General features: G+C 50.6%; 2 protein-coding genes across 2 annotated transcripts in view; one reads left to right on the plus strand and one right to left on the minus strand.

Annotated features, from left to right (window-relative positions):
• LOC116981452 overlaps positions 1–14,985 on the plus strand; it is a 76,845-nt gene that overhangs the window by 9,346 nt on the left and 52,514 nt on the right. Inside the window, exons 3-4 of the mRNA XM_033034506.1 lie at positions 405–824; positions 2,537–2,821. Coding sequence (XP_032890397.1) covers positions 405–824; positions 2,537–2,821 — 705 coding nt within the window. The remainder of the gene's footprint in view (positions 1–404; positions 825–2,536; positions 2,822–14,985) is intronic.
• LOC116981553 (gastrula zinc finger protein XlCGF7.1-like) overlaps positions 1–14,985 on the minus strand; it is a 26,053-nt gene continuing 11,068 nt past the window's right edge. The window contains exons 2-3 of the mRNA XM_033034660.1: positions 7,921–8,128; positions 1–1,234 (exon numbers count right to left, since the gene is read on the minus strand). Coding sequence (XP_032890551.1) covers positions 195–1,175 — 981 coding nt within the window. The 5' untranslated portion in view covers positions 1,176–1,234; positions 7,921–8,128 and the 3' untranslated portion in view covers positions 1–194. The remainder of the gene's footprint in view (positions 1,235–7,920; positions 8,129–14,985) is intronic.

Genomic DNA, 14,985 nt, shown 5'->3' on the forward strand with positions numbered 1-14,985 from the left:
TTTCAACCATAAAAGATTTATATGTGACAGATGCAGAACATTAAACTCCAGCCCAGTTACAGGGGCGATTAATATCAGCATAAACAGACCCCGACTGTGCCCAGTGACCAAGGATCAGTCCTGGGTGTGATGAACAGAGGCAGTAATGGCAGAATCAAACACTGGCAGTCATTCACTGGTGTCTCGGCTAATGGTTAAACATTCCCTTCAGCGTGCACTCGTCGGTGTCTCAGTAGATGTGAGGACCGGGTGAACTCTCTCCCACATTCGCCGCAGGTGAACGGCCTCTCCTCGGTGTGGACCCGCTGGTGCCTCAGCAGGTTGGACGACTGGGTGAAGCCCTTGCCGCACGCGGTGCAGGTGAACGGCCTCTCCCCGGTGTGGATCCGCTGGTGTATGATCAGGTCCGACGAGCGGGTGAATCCCTTCCTGCACTCGGAGCAGGTGAACGGCCTCTCCCCGGTGTGGATGTGCTGGTGCGTCAGCAGGTTGGACGACTGGGTGAAGCCCTTCCCGCAATCGGTGCAGATGAACAGTTTTTCACCAGTGTGGACCCGCTGGTGGGTCAGCAGGTTGGCCGACCTGCCGAAGCACTTCCCGCAGTCGGTGCAGATGAAGGGTCCCTCCTCAGTGTGGACCTGCTGGTGCCTCATCAGGCTGGAGGAGCGAGCGAATCCCCTCCCGCACTCAAAACAGGTGAAGGGTCTCTCCCCGGTGTGGACCAGCTGGTGCCTCATCAGGCTGGAGGAGCGGGTGAAGCCCCTCCCGCACTCGGTGCATGTGAACGGCCTCTCCCCGGTGTGGACCTCCTGGTGCCTCATCAGGTTGGACGACTGAGTGAAGCCCTTGCCGCACTCGCTGCATGTGAACGGCCTCTCCCCGGTGTGGGTGTGCTGGTGCGTCAGCAGGTTGGACGACTGGGTGAATCCCTTCCCACACTCGGTGCAAGTGAACGGCTTCTCCCCGGTGTTGATGTGCTGGCCCGCTGAGTTACTCCAGCACTTTGGGTCCTTTTCCACAGATTCTCTGCGGATGCCGGATTGCTGGAATGGTTTCTGCCGGACGTGACTCGGGAACCCACTCGGCGGCTGCACCATGTGATGGATCTGTGGCCGGTGTTTCCGACTGGAAATATTAGTGGCATCACCCTCGCCCCTTTCCTCAACTTGAAACATGTTTTTTTACATTGAAATGTAAAAACAATACAGAAAATATTCACGAGGTCAGACAGCATCTGTGAAGATGGAAGGAGAATTAACATTTATTTTGTTCATCAGAACCCAAGTTCTCCTAAACACATAGTGTTGGAGTAACTCAGCAGGTCAGGCAGCATCTCTTGAGAACATGGATAGGTGGCGTTTTGGTTTGGGACCCTTCTTCATGCAGATGCTGCCTGACCGGCTGAGTTACTCCAGCACCTTGTGTCCTTTTGTTTATTAACTAGCATCTGCAGTTCTCTGTTTCAACTTCAAGGCTTTCCTATACAGTAAGCCCTCATTATTATGGACCACTTTCTGACATATTTTGGTTATAGCGGACTGTCTCTTTAAGAACACAAGCTGCAAGGTACACTATTGAAATTGGCACGTCAGTCAAATTCTAATTGCATTGGCAATGACAAGCAATCACTTGGATCATCACCTAACTATTAAACAATGCAGAAAACAGCCTTTAGTATTTTTAGCTTGTCGTAACAAAAGTACATTTTTAGCTGAGGTAAATGGGAGGTCTGTCTGCTCTCTCGCTGGTGACAGGATGGTTCAGTTGCCTGACATCACCTGGGAAGAAACTGTCCTCGAATCTGAAGGTATGTGTTTTTAAATATCTGTACCTCTTGGCTGATGGAGAGGGGAGAAGAGGGAGTGACCAGGGTGAGATTATTAGGGTGGCCTTGCTGAGGCAGCGTGAAGTGTCGATGGAGTCAATGGAAGGGAGGTTGGTTTGCGATATGGGCTACTTCCACAATTCTGCAATGTAACGCCCTCCAGGCGCTGACAGTAGCCAGTTCAATGTGTTGATGTCGAGGGACGTGAGGTTTACCCCTCCACCAGGGGGGTGGAGGACCGCGCGGTCGAAAATGACGTGCTGCGCTGTTTGCTGGTCTGCTCCACACACGCAGGCTGCTGATGAACGCAGCTCCCAGCGATGCATGTTGGTGTTGAACCGGCCGACCCCTGTACGGAGCCAGTTCAGGGCGACCCACTCTTTGCAGGGCAGGTCCGAGCTGGATGAGGCTGTGGTGTTCGGTGCAACAGTGAATTGCGGAGGTCGCGAAGTCTGTTCCCAGCTGGTTCCCAATGCTCCTAGTGTGTTGAAACCGGAGCCACAGAGGGTCGCTGCGTGACGGGAGAAGGATTGCGGACCTCCCCATGGTGTGCCCTGTCAACTGACCTCAGTCAGGCAAACGACAACAAACAGAGACAGCAGCAGCAGTTTTCTTTCTTGCTTATTGTTTACCTCTCTCCCTCACGCTGCCTTTTCTTGCTTTGGATACATCTCACAAGGTGTTGGTAATGGAGGATCCTCCGACCGGAAGCTCAAAGTGTCCAGATCCACTGAAGTCGCTCGATCTGCAGACCTCTGCACACCTTCGGCCTTTGTACGCAGAAGAAGACGCTTCCGCTCGCAGCGAGGGGAAAGGGTTCACCTCTCCCGATTGCAGACGGAGTTTTATCCGGGCATCGGGGCTGACGAGGCACCAGTGCACCCACTCCGGGGAGAAAGTGTGGAAGTGCGGGGACTGCGGGAAGGGGTTCTGTTATCCTTCCTGGCTGGAGATCCACCGCCGCAGCCACACCAGGGAGAAGCCGTTCATCCCAGAGTACTTAAGGAAGTAGCCCCAGAAATAGTGGATGCATTAGTGATAATTTTTCAAAACTCTTTAGATTCTGGAGTAGTTCCTGAGGATTGGAGGGTAGCTAATGTTACCTCACTTTTTAAAAAGGGAGGGAGAGAGAAAACGGGGAATTACAGACCAGTTAGCCTAACATCGGTAGTGGGGAAACTGCTAGTCAGTTATTAAAGATGGGATAGCAGCACATTTGGAACGCGGTGAAATCATTGGACAAAGTCAGCATGAATTTATGAAAGTTAAATCATGTCTGACGAATCTTATAGAATTTTTCGAGGATGTAACTAGTAGAGTGGATAAGGGAGAACCAGTGGATGTGTTATATCTGGACTTTCAGAAGGCTTTCAACAAGGTCCCACATTGAGATTAGTATACAAACTTAAAGCACACGGTATTGGGGGTTCAGTATTGATGTGGATAGAGAACTGGCTGGCAGACAGGAAGCAAAGAGTAGGAGTAAACGGGTCCTTTTCACAATGGCAGGCAGTGACTAGTGGGGTGCCGCAAGGCTCAGTGCTGGGACCCCAGCTATTTACAATATATATTAATGATTTGGACGAGGGAATTGAATGCAACATCTCCAAGTTTGCGGATGACACGAAGCTGGGGGGCAGTGTTAGCTGTGAGGAGGATGCTAGGAGGCTGCAAGGTGACTTGGATAGGCTGGGTGAGTGGGCAAATGCAAGTACTTCGAGAGATTGGTCCTCCAGCACATCAAGGACTATCTCCCTCCAGACTTCGACCCCCACCAATTCGCCTATCGCTCAAACAGATCCACAGAAGACGCCATCACCGTAGCTCTCCACTCTGTGCTGAGCCACCTGGAGCAGGGGCAGAGCTACGTCCGGATGCTCTTTGTGGATTACAGCTCAGCTTTCAATACTATCATTCCCGACATTCTCATCGACAAACTGGTCACTCTCGGCCTCCCCACTCTCACATGTGCCTGGATAAAGGACTTCCTCACCAACCGGCCCCAGACTGTGAGACTCAGCCCTTATCCCCCCCCGCCCTTTTGTTTTGTTTTTTGTTTTTTTGAACTAATTACATGTTTGCACTGAGTACGAGCTGCTTTTAATCTCATTGTACAAGTGTATAGTGACAATAAAATGGCATTCTATTCTATTCCATTCTATAATGTGGATAAATGTGAGGTTATCCACTTTGGTGGCAAAAACAGGAAAGTAGACTATTATCTGAATGGTGGCCGATTAGGAAAAGGGGAGATGCAACGAGACCTGGGTGTCATGGTACACCAGTCATTAAAAGTAGGCATGCAGGTGATGCAGGCAGTGAAGAAAGCGAATGGTATGTTAGCATTCATAGCAAAAGGATTTGAGTATAGGAGCAGGGAGGTTCTACTGCAGTTGTACAGGGTCTTGGTGAGACCACACCTGGAGTATTGCGTACAGTTTTGGTCTCCTAATCTGAGGAAAGACATTCTTGCCATAGAGGGAGTACAGAGAAGGTTCACCAGACTGATTCCTGGGATGTCAGGACTTTCATATGAAGAAAGACTGGATAGACTCGGCTTGTACTCGCTAGAATTTAGAAGATTGAGGGGGGATCTTATAGAAACGTACAAAATTCTTAAGGGGTTGGACAGGCTAGATGCAGGAAGATTGTTCCCGATGTTGGGGAAGTCCAGGACAAGGGGTCACAGCTTAAGGATAAGGGGGAAATCCTTTAAAACCGAGATGAGAAAAACTTTTTTTCACACAGAGAGTGGTGAATCTCTGGAATTCTCTGCCACAGAAGGTAGTTGAGGCCAGTTCATTGGCTATATTTAAGAGGGAGTTAGATGTGGCTCTTGTGGCTAAAGGGATCAGGGGGTATGGAGAGAAGGCAGGTACAGGATACTGAGTTGGATGATCAGCCGTGATCATATTGAATGGCGGTGCAGGCTCGAAGGGCCGAATGGCCTACTCCTGCACCTATTTTCTATGTTTCTATCTGCTCCATGTGCGGGAAGGGGTTCTGCTGCCTGTCCAACCTGACCACACACCAGCGGTTCCACACCAGGGAGCAGCCCTTCACTTGCTCCGAGTGCGGGAAGGGCTTCACCCAGTCATCCTCCCTGCTGACCCACCGGCGTGTCCACAGTGGAGAGAGGCCCTTCACCTGCGCCGAGTGCGGCAAGGGCTTCACCTTATCGTCTTACCTGGTGAGGCACCAGCAGGTCCACACAGGGAAGAGGCCATTCACCTGCTCCGTGTTTGGGAAGGGCTTCAGCTATTCATCCAACCTACGGAAGCACCAGTGAGTTCATAAGTGACTATGGACAATTAAATCCCAGTTTGGGCCCTGTTCACTATCTCTGCCTGGATACATTCTGCTAATGGATGAGTGCTTAATGTTCTTGGGGTGGGGGGGGTTGCAACCTACGCTGCACTTCCTCAATTAATAATCTATTAATTTGATCATGAGCACCCAGGGAATTGTTCAAGATGTAGGAAGGAATGGCAGGTGCTGGTTTACACTGAAGATAGACCCAGAATGCTGGAGCAACTCAGTGGCTCAGGCAGCATCTATGGAGAAAAAAAGTAGGCGACGTTTCGAGTCAAAACCCTTCATCATGTTCAACTTCATGTGTTTGAGCTACTTTGCACCATCATTTAATTTAAAGATACAAAGTGGAAACAGGCCGCTCGGCCCACTATGTCCACGCAGACCAGCAATCTCTCATTAACACTAGTTCTGTGCTATCCCTCTTTCTCATCCACTCCCTACACAACAGGGTCAATCTAGCCAAGGCTGATCAGCCTACAAAACCAGTAGAAACGAGGAACTGCAGATGTTGGTTTACAGAAAAGGACACAAAGTGCTGGAATAACTCAGCAGGACAGACAGCATCCTTGGAGAACACGAAAAGGAGAGGTGATATTTCAGGTTGGGATCCTTCTTCAGACATTTGGGATGTGGTATGAAACCAGGGATGTGAAACTCCACTGAGGCAGCACCTGAGGTCAGAATCGAACCCGTCCCCGTCCCATCACTGGCCTGGGGTTCCAACAGTGTTGTTAACAGACCCATCTCTTTGTAGTTACTACAGAGAATGTAAAGTCCTCAGCGTTTCAGAGAAAGTCTCTGGGGCAGTGAGGCAACTTGTCTACCAGCTATCCACTCTACCAGACCAATACGTCACTGTCCAGACCGATACATTACCGCTCAGAGGGTAGACACAAAATGTTGGAATAACTCAGCTACGGGGAGATGGAATTGGCAACGTTTCGGGTCGAGTCCCTTCTTTGGACTGATGTCAGGGGAAGGGGCGGGACAAAGAAACAATGTAGGCGGAGACAGAAAGACCAGTGGAACACTGGGTAGAGGGAGGGGATGGAGAGAGAAAGCAAGGGCTACCTGAAGTTAGAGAAGTCAATGTTCCTACTGGTGGGGTGTAAACTACCCAAGCGAAATATGAGGTGCTGTTCCTCCAATTTGCGCTGGGCCTCACTCTGACAATGGAGGAGGCCCAGGACAGAGAGGTCAGATTGGGAATGGGAGGGGGAGTTGAAGTGCTGGGCCACAGGGAGATCAGCTTGGTTACGACAGACTGATCGGAGGTGTTCAGCGAAATGATCGCCGATCCTGCGCTTGGTCTCGCCTGTTAACACCTGGAAAAGCGGATGCAGTAGATGAGGTTGGGGAAGGTGCAAGTGAACCTCTGCCTCAGCAAGAAAGACTGTTTGAGTCAATAGACAATAGGTGCAGGCGTAGGCCATTCGGCCCTTTGAGCCAGCACCGCCATTCAATGTGATCATGGCTGATCATTCCCAATTAGTACCCCATTCCTGCCTTCTCCCCATATCCCCTGACTATCTTTAGGGCTATCTTTAAGAGCCCTATCTAGCTCTCTCTTGAAAGTATCCAGAGAACCAGACTCCACCACCCTCTGAGGCAGAGCATTTCACAGACTCACAACTCTCTGTGTGAAAAAGTTTTTTTCCTCGTCTCAGTTTTAAATGGCTTACCCTTTATTCTTAAACCGTGGCCCCTGGTTCTGGACTTCCCCAACATCGGGAACATGTTTCCTGCCTCTAGCGTGTCCAAACCTTTAATAATCTTATATGTGTCAATAAGAACGTCTCTCATCCTTCTAAACTCCAGAGTGTACAAGCCCAGCCGCTCCATTTTCTCAGCAGATGACAGTCCCGCCAACCCGGGAATTAACCTTGTAAACCTACGCTGCACTTCCTCAATAGCAAGAATGTCCTTCCTCAAATATGGAGGCCAGGGGGAGGTAAAGGGACAAGTGTTGCATCTCCTGCGGTTGCAGGGGGAAGTGCCTGGGGAGGGGATGGTTTGGGTGGGAAGGGACGAATTGACCAGGGAGTTACGGAGGGAATGTTTCAGGGGGAAGTGCCTGGGGAGGGGGTGGTTTGGGTGGGAAGGGACGAGTTGACCAGGGAGTTACGGAGGGAATGTTTCAGGGGGAAGTGCCTGGGGAGGGGGTGGTTTGGGTGGGAAGGGACGAGTTGACCAGGGAGTTACGGAGGGAATGTTTCAGGGGGAAGTGCCTGGGGAGGGGGTGGTTTGGGTGGGAAGGGACGAGTTGACCAGGGAGTTACGGAGGGAATGTTTCAGGGGGAAGTGCCTGGGGAGGGGGTGGTTTGGGTGGGAAGGGACGAGTTGACCAGGGAGTTACGGAGGGAATGTTTCAGGGGGAAGTGCCTGGGGAGGGGGTGGTTTGGGTGGGAAGGGACGAGTTGACCAGGGAGTTACGGAGGGAATGTTTCAGGGGGAAGTGCCTGGGGAGGGGGTGGTTTGGGTGGGAAGGGACGAGTTGACCAGGGAGTTACGGAGGGAATGTTTCAGGGGGAAGTGCCTGGGGAGGGGGTGGTTTGGGTGGGAAGGGACGAGTTGACCAGGGAGTTACGGAGGGAATGTTTCAGGGGGAAGTGCCTGGGGAGGGGGTGGTTTGGGTGGGAAGGGACGAGTTGACCAGGGAGTTACGGAGGGAATGTTTCAGGGGGAAGTGCCTGGGGAGGGGGTGGTTTGGGTGGGAAGGGACGAGTTGACCAGGGAGTTACATTTTCTTAAACCATTATTACGAGAATCTTAAACATTACCGCTCATGTTGCAGCCTCCAATCAATGTATCCGCCTGACCACGTGACGTTCGAAGTGGGCGTATCTTCCACGGACCCTGCCTTCGCTTCTTTGTGACATCACCGGACAGAACGATCTGATTGGTCAGAACTGGATGGCAACAGATGATGCGACAAACGGTAATTGAATTGAACGCGTCAGAGAGCGCGGCTGTCCCACTGGTATTTACCTGCAGGGGTAAGCATAAGAATATTGATTGTGCTATAAGAACTAACACCTTAAGCAGAGAAGGGAGGTCAGACAGATAGGCGTTCAAAAGGGAACTGCAGATGCTGGAATATCGAAGGTACACAAAATTGCTGGGGGAACTCAGCGGGTGCAGCAGCATCTATGGAGCGAAGGAAATAGGCGACGTTTCGGGCCGAAACCCTTCTTCAGACTGATAGGGGGTGGGGAAAGAAAGAAGGACAAAGGGAGGAGGAGGAGGAGCCCGAGGGCGGGCGGATGGGAGGAGACAGCTAGAGGGTGAAGGAAGGGGAGGGGGGGGGGGGGAGGGGACAGCACGGGCTAGCCAAATTGGGAGAATTCAATGTTGATGCCAAGGGGACGCAAGGACCCCAGACGGAATATGAGGTGCTGTTCCTCCAATTTCCGCTGGTGCTCACTCTGGCAATGGAGGAGACCCAGGACAGAGAGGTCGGATTGGGAATGGGAGGGGGAGTTGAAGTGCTGAGCCACCGGGAGATCAGGTAGGTTATTGCGGACTGAGCGGAGGTGTTCGGCGAAACGGTCGCCCAACCTACGCTTGGTCTCACCGATGTAAATCAGCTGACATCTAGAGCAGCGGATGCAGTAGATGAGGTTGGAGGAGATACAGGTGAACCTTTGTCGCACCTGGAACGACTGCTTGGGACCTTGAATGGAGTCGAGGGGGGAGGTGAAGGGACAGGTGTTGCATTTCTTGCGGTTGCAACGGAAAGTGCCCGGGGAGGGGGTGGTGCGGGAGGGAAGTGAAGAATTGACGAGGGAGTTGCGGAGGGAGCGGTCTTTGCGGAAGGCAGACATGGGGGGAGATGGGAAGATGTGGCGAGTGGTGGGGTCACGTTGGAGGTGGCGGAAATGGCGGAGGATTATGTGTTGTATTTGCCGGCTGGTGGGGTGAAAGGTGAGGACCAGAGGGACTCTGCCCTTGTTGCGTGTGCGGGGATGGGGAGAGAGAGCAGCGTTACGGGGTATGGATGAGACCCTGGTGTGAGCCTCATCTATGGTGGCGGAGGGGAATCCCCGTTCCCTGAAGAACGAGGACATTTCCGATGCCCTGGTATGAAATGTCTCATCCTGGGAACAGATGCGGCGTAGGCGGAGGAATTGGGAGTAGGGGATGGAGTCTTTACAGGGGGCAGGGTGGGAAGACGTGTAGTCCAGATAGCCATGTGAGTCAGTGGGTTTATAATGTATGTCGGTCAGGAGTCTGTCCCCTGCGATGGAGATGGTGAGGTCAAGGAATGGTAGGGAAGTGTCTGAAATCGTCCAGGTGTATTGGAGTGCCGGATGGAAGTTGGTGGTGAAGTGGATGAAGTCAGTCAGTTGTGTGTGGGTGCAGGAGGTGGCACCAAAGCAGTCGTCAATGTAGCGGAGGTAGAGGTCGGGGATGGGGCCCTGGTACGCATTGAACAAGGATTGTTCAACGTACCCGACAAAGAGGCAGGCGTAGCTGGGGCCCATGCGTGTGCCCATAGCTACGCCTTGTGTTTGGAGGAAATGGGAGGAGTCAAATGTAAAGTTATTGAGGGTGAGGACCAACTCCGCTAAGCGGAGGAGAGTGTCAGTGGCTGGGTATAGGTTGCTCCTCTGGTCGAGGAAGAACCGGAGGGCTCTGAGGCCATCCTGGTGGGGGATGGAGGTGTAGAGTGACCGGACATCCATGGTGAAGATGAGGGGGTGAGGGCCCAGAGAGTGGAATGCGTGGAGGCGGCGGAGAGTGTCTGAGGTGTCTAGAACATAGGTGGGGAGGGATTTGACCAAGGGGGATAGGATGGAGTCAAGGTATGTGGAGATGAGTTCGGTGGGGCACGAACAGGCAGAGACAATGGGTCTGCCGGGAGAGCCGGGTTTGTGGATTTTGGGGAGAAGGTAAAAACGGGCCGTGCGGGGCTGGGGAACGATGAGTTTGGAGGCTTGGTCAGGTAGGGCGTGGGAATTGATGAAGTCGGTGATGGTGCTAGAAATGGTGGCCTGGTGCTCGTCAGTGGGGTCATGGTCCAAGGGTAAGTAGGAGGAGGTGTCCGAGAGTTGGCGCGTGGCCTCAGCTTTGTAGAGATCGACGCGCCAGACTACCACGGCACCTCCCTTGTCGGCTGGTTTGATGACCCAGTCTGGGTTTGTGCGGAGTGATAGGCTGTTACTTATAGTCCAGAAAAAGTGCTGGAGTAACTCAACGGGTCAAGCAGCATCGCTGCAGAATGTGGATGGGAGACGTTTCATAAGATCATATGGAGCAGAATTAGGCCATTCGACCCATCAAGTCTGCTCCACCATTCAATCTGAGAAAGAACTGCAGCTGCTCATTAATACACAAAAGGACGCCAAGTGCTGGAGTAACACAACGGGCCAGGCAGCATGTGTAGGAAAAAGTTTAAGAAGGAACTGCAGATGCTGGAAAATCGAAGGTACACAAAAATGCTGGAGAAACTCAGCGGGTGCAGCAGCATCTATGGAGCGAAGGAAATAGGCAACGTTTCGGGCCGAAACCCTTCTTCAGACTGATGGGGGGGGGGGGGGGGCGTCTGCAAATGCTGGTTTAAATCGAAGATAGACACAAACAGCTGGGGAACTCAACGGGACATGCAGCATCTCTGGAGAGAAGGAATGGGTGACATTTCGGATCAAGACCCTTCTTCAGACTGAGGCAGCATCTCTGGAGAACGAGGATAGGTAATGTTTTGGGCAGCAGATCATGTGTTTGGAGTAGAATTAGGCCTTTCTACTCTGCCATTCAATCATGGCTGATCTATCCCTCACTCCTAACCCCATTCTCCTGCCTTCTCCCCATAACCTCTGACACCAGTATTAATCAAGAATCTATCTATGCCTTAAATATATCCACTGACTTGGCCTCCACATCCTTCTGTGGTAAAGAATTCCACAGATTCGTCACCCCCGACAAAATTAATTCCTCCTCATCTCCCTCCTAAAACAACATCATTTAATTCTGAGGCTATGACCTCTATTCCTAGACTCTCCCATTAGTGGAAACATTCTCTCCACATCCACTCTATTCAAGCCTTTCACTATTCTGTACGTTTCAATGAGGTCCGCCTCATTCTTTTAAACTCCAGCGAGTACAGGCCCAATACTGTCAAACGGTCATCATATGTTAAACTAATCATTCCTGAGATCATTCTTGTAAACCTCCTCTGGACCCTCTCCAGAGCCAGCACATCCTTCCTCAGATATGGTGCCCAATATTGCTCACAATATTCCGAATGTGGCCTGACCAGCGCCTTATAGAGCCTCAGCATTACATCCCTGTGTTTGTCGTAACTCTTCTTCGGACAAGTGTGAGAAATGTGAATTGTGAAGTCAGAGGAAGGAAGGTAGTTGGGAGGGGTAGGGGAGAGATGGGTGTGAGTCTAGATGGGGCAAATAACTATTATTTATAGTCACTAGACGTTTGGAAAATGGGGATCATGGAAATGCAGGGCCTTGTGTTTTAGCCAGTAAAGTATCATATAGGGGGTGTAGAGGCCCAGGATACTGATATCATACATCAGCGGTGTCCACTTGTGGTCACAGCAGGACGGTAAATCCTCGTTTCAACGATCCTCTTAATAACAGATTTTGGTTACAGCGGATAGATCTACCCCACCCCCCCCAGCTCGCACCTCCTCCCTGGTCAGCTGTTGATGCCACCAAATGCCTGCAACGCATGCCTGGCCACTTCCAGGCCAGACCTACTGCCACCACCGCTGGCCACACAGCTCCCTCGGCCGCTATCAGGCCGCACATACTGCCACCACCGCCGACCCTAACTTGCACTCTGGCCGCACGTGGACCATGACCATTGACTCCGCCGATCCTTGCCTCTCTTCTGGACGGCAGCAGGCCAGGGCCGTCAACTCAATTGGATTTCAGGCACAACCCGAAACGTCACCTATCCATGCTCTCCAGAGATGCTGCCTAACCTGCTGAGTTACTCCAGCACTTTGTGTACTTTTGTGCATTAACCAGCAACTGCAGTTGTTTGTTTCTTCTATTTATACAGTGATAATCCCTTGCCCGGTTATAGCACACAATCGGCAAAAAATGGATACTATTCCCCCCCCCCCCCCAACCGTTGCCCATTATAACGAAGGTTTACTGTACATGTAAATGCTCAGTCATCATCTCTGTCACTTATTGTACATAACAATTATACACTAATGTGTTGTTGATAACCCCCGAGATAACAGCAGCCAGAGCCAAGGACGTGTGTTACCACAACACCGTTTCTGCTGAATCCATCTGCCTTAAGTTTAAAATCGCACACCAACATTTACCATGTCAAATAAATAAACCTCGACCACTGCATTCAGTGCTAAATGTTTTTTTGAATTGATATACATGGCATTAACAACATCAACATCGAGGTTTGACCTTGATGGTTTTTCCAAGAAGTGAATCTTTTGTTTTTGAAGTCATAGAGTCACACAGCATGGAAAGAGGCCCATCAGCCCAACTTGTCCATGCCAATCACAATGACCCATCTATGCTAGCCCCATTTGCCCATATTTGGCCCATATCCCAAAGAGTCATACAGCATAGAAGGCTTTCTATCTGTGCCGATTCTGCCCAACCTGAATTATGTGTGTGCATTTTAAACATTGTTTTTATTCAATTTTAACTACCTTGCTCCATCAACTCCTATTCCAGATCAGCCTTTTGCTGTTTTACTTTACTTTAACTGTTAGTTAACGGGTTGGACAGGCTAGATGCAGGAAGATTGCTCCCGATGTTGGGGAAGTCCAGGACAAGGGGTCACAGCTTAAGGATAAGGGGGAAATCCTTTAAAACCGAGATGAGAAGAACTTTTTTCACACAGAGAGTGGTGAATCTCTGGAACTCCCTGCCACAGAGGGTAGTCGAGGCCAGTTCATTGGCTATATTTAAGAGGGAGTTAGATGTGGCCCTTGTGGCTAAGGGGATCAGAGGGTATGGAGAGAAGGCAGGTACGGGATACTGAGTTGGATGATCAGCCATGATCATATTGAATGGCGGTGCAGGCTCGAAGGGCCGAATGGCCTACTCCTGCACCTAATTTCTATGTTTCTATGTTCTATGTTTAGACCCTGGACATACAATGTAGAAACAGGCCCTTTGGGCCACCAACTCTGCACTGACCAGCAATCAACCCATACAGTTGCACTCTCCTACACAATAGGGACAATACGATTTTACCAAAACTGCCAAACCTGCATGTTTTTGGAGTGTGGGAGGAAACTGGAGCACCTGGAGAAAACCCACGCAGTCACAGGAGAACAAACAAACTCTGTGCAGACAGCATCCATTGTCAGGATTGAACCCAGGTCTCTGTACCACCCTTTCTTGTGTCTTATATTGGCTTTTGGAGTCATAGTCCATAGACAATAGGCCCTTCAGCCTAAAATTGTCCATGCTGACCATGATGCCCCATCTACAATAGTCCTGCCTGCATGTGTTTGGCCATTATCTTTCGAATTTCTACTTGAAAAATAATCTAAAAGTGGGAAACTAAAACTGAGGTCGATGGAATTTGCCTTATGATGGCTTTAATGGGCAGGGAATAGTCTAGTAAAGTCAAATAATTTTGCACATTAACAAATGATGGAATCTCATAACTGATTTTTTTAAAAAGCTGCAGATGCTGGAAACATGAAAATATCACAGAAAATATCTGATACACTCAGCAGGTCAGGGAGCCTCTGTGGAAACAGAAAGTTAATGTTTCAGGTCAAAGACCCATTGGTGGAATTGGAAAGGTGAAAAATAAAGAGACACAAAATGCTGTAGTAACTACTTCAGACTGGAAACATCCCGACCCAAAACGTCACCTATCATGTTTTCCAGCGATGCCGCCTGTCCCGCTGAGTTACTCCAACACGTGTGTCTTTATGTGCAAACCAGCATCTGCAATTTCTAAAATCACTACAGAAGAAGCCAAAACATGCTGCAAAACTCCGAAAAAGCTTCTTCCTATTTAGGGACGATCACCGTTTAGTTTAAAAAAAAGCCAAACCTGTCCCAGGAAGCCCTTGAGAAACTGTTTGGCGAGCATCACACCGTTTGGCGGACGTGTGAATGGCCGCAGAATTACCCAGAAACACTAGCGCGGGGGAATAGATCTTATCCCCGCTGAAGGTGACGGCGACGCATGCGCATAGGAGGGATGTCGGCAGCGAGCGGGGGAGCATGCGCAGTGCTGTGCGGGAATACGCCCGTGACTCCGGCCTTTGCTCCCCCCGCCCCCTGCACTCGCGTCCGGCTCCTGGCCCTTGTGTCGCTGTGTGTGAACCATCTACTTCTCCCCTCTATACACCTTCCATGGTAAGTGTTAACTAATCAACCTCCCCTGTGCCCGAGAGAGTCGCCGCCTCGCGTGTGGAGAATCCACGGTCCCCAGTGACTTGTGTTCCCCGTCTTCCTCTTTAACATTCTCCTTAATTAATGTTTATGGGCTGGAGTTCAGAGGGATGTGGGCCAAACGCAGTCAGGTGGGACCATTGTAGATTTAGACAATAGACAATAGGCGCAGGAGGAGGCCATTCAAAGTGATCACGGCTGATCATCCCCAATCAATACCCTGTTCCTGACTTCTCCCCATACCCCCTGACTCCGCTATCTTTATGAGCCCTATCAAGCTCTCTCTTGAAAGTATCCAGAGAACCGGCCTCCACAGGCTCACCACTCTCTGTGTGAAAACGTTTTTTTCCTCATCTCCGTTCTAAATGGCTTACCCCTTATTCTTAAACTGTGGCCCCTAGTTCTGGACTCCCCCAACATCGGGAACATGTTTCATGCCTCTAGCATGTCCAAACCCTTAATAGAAACATAGAAAATAGGTGCCATTCG

The sequence above is a fragment of the Amblyraja radiata genome, chromosome 15 (assembly GCF_010909765.2).
Source record: "Amblyraja radiata isolate CabotCenter1 chromosome 15, sAmbRad1.1.pri, whole genome shotgun sequence".
NCBI lineage: Eukaryota > Metazoa > Chordata > Chondrichthyes > Rajiformes > Rajidae > Amblyraja > Amblyraja radiata.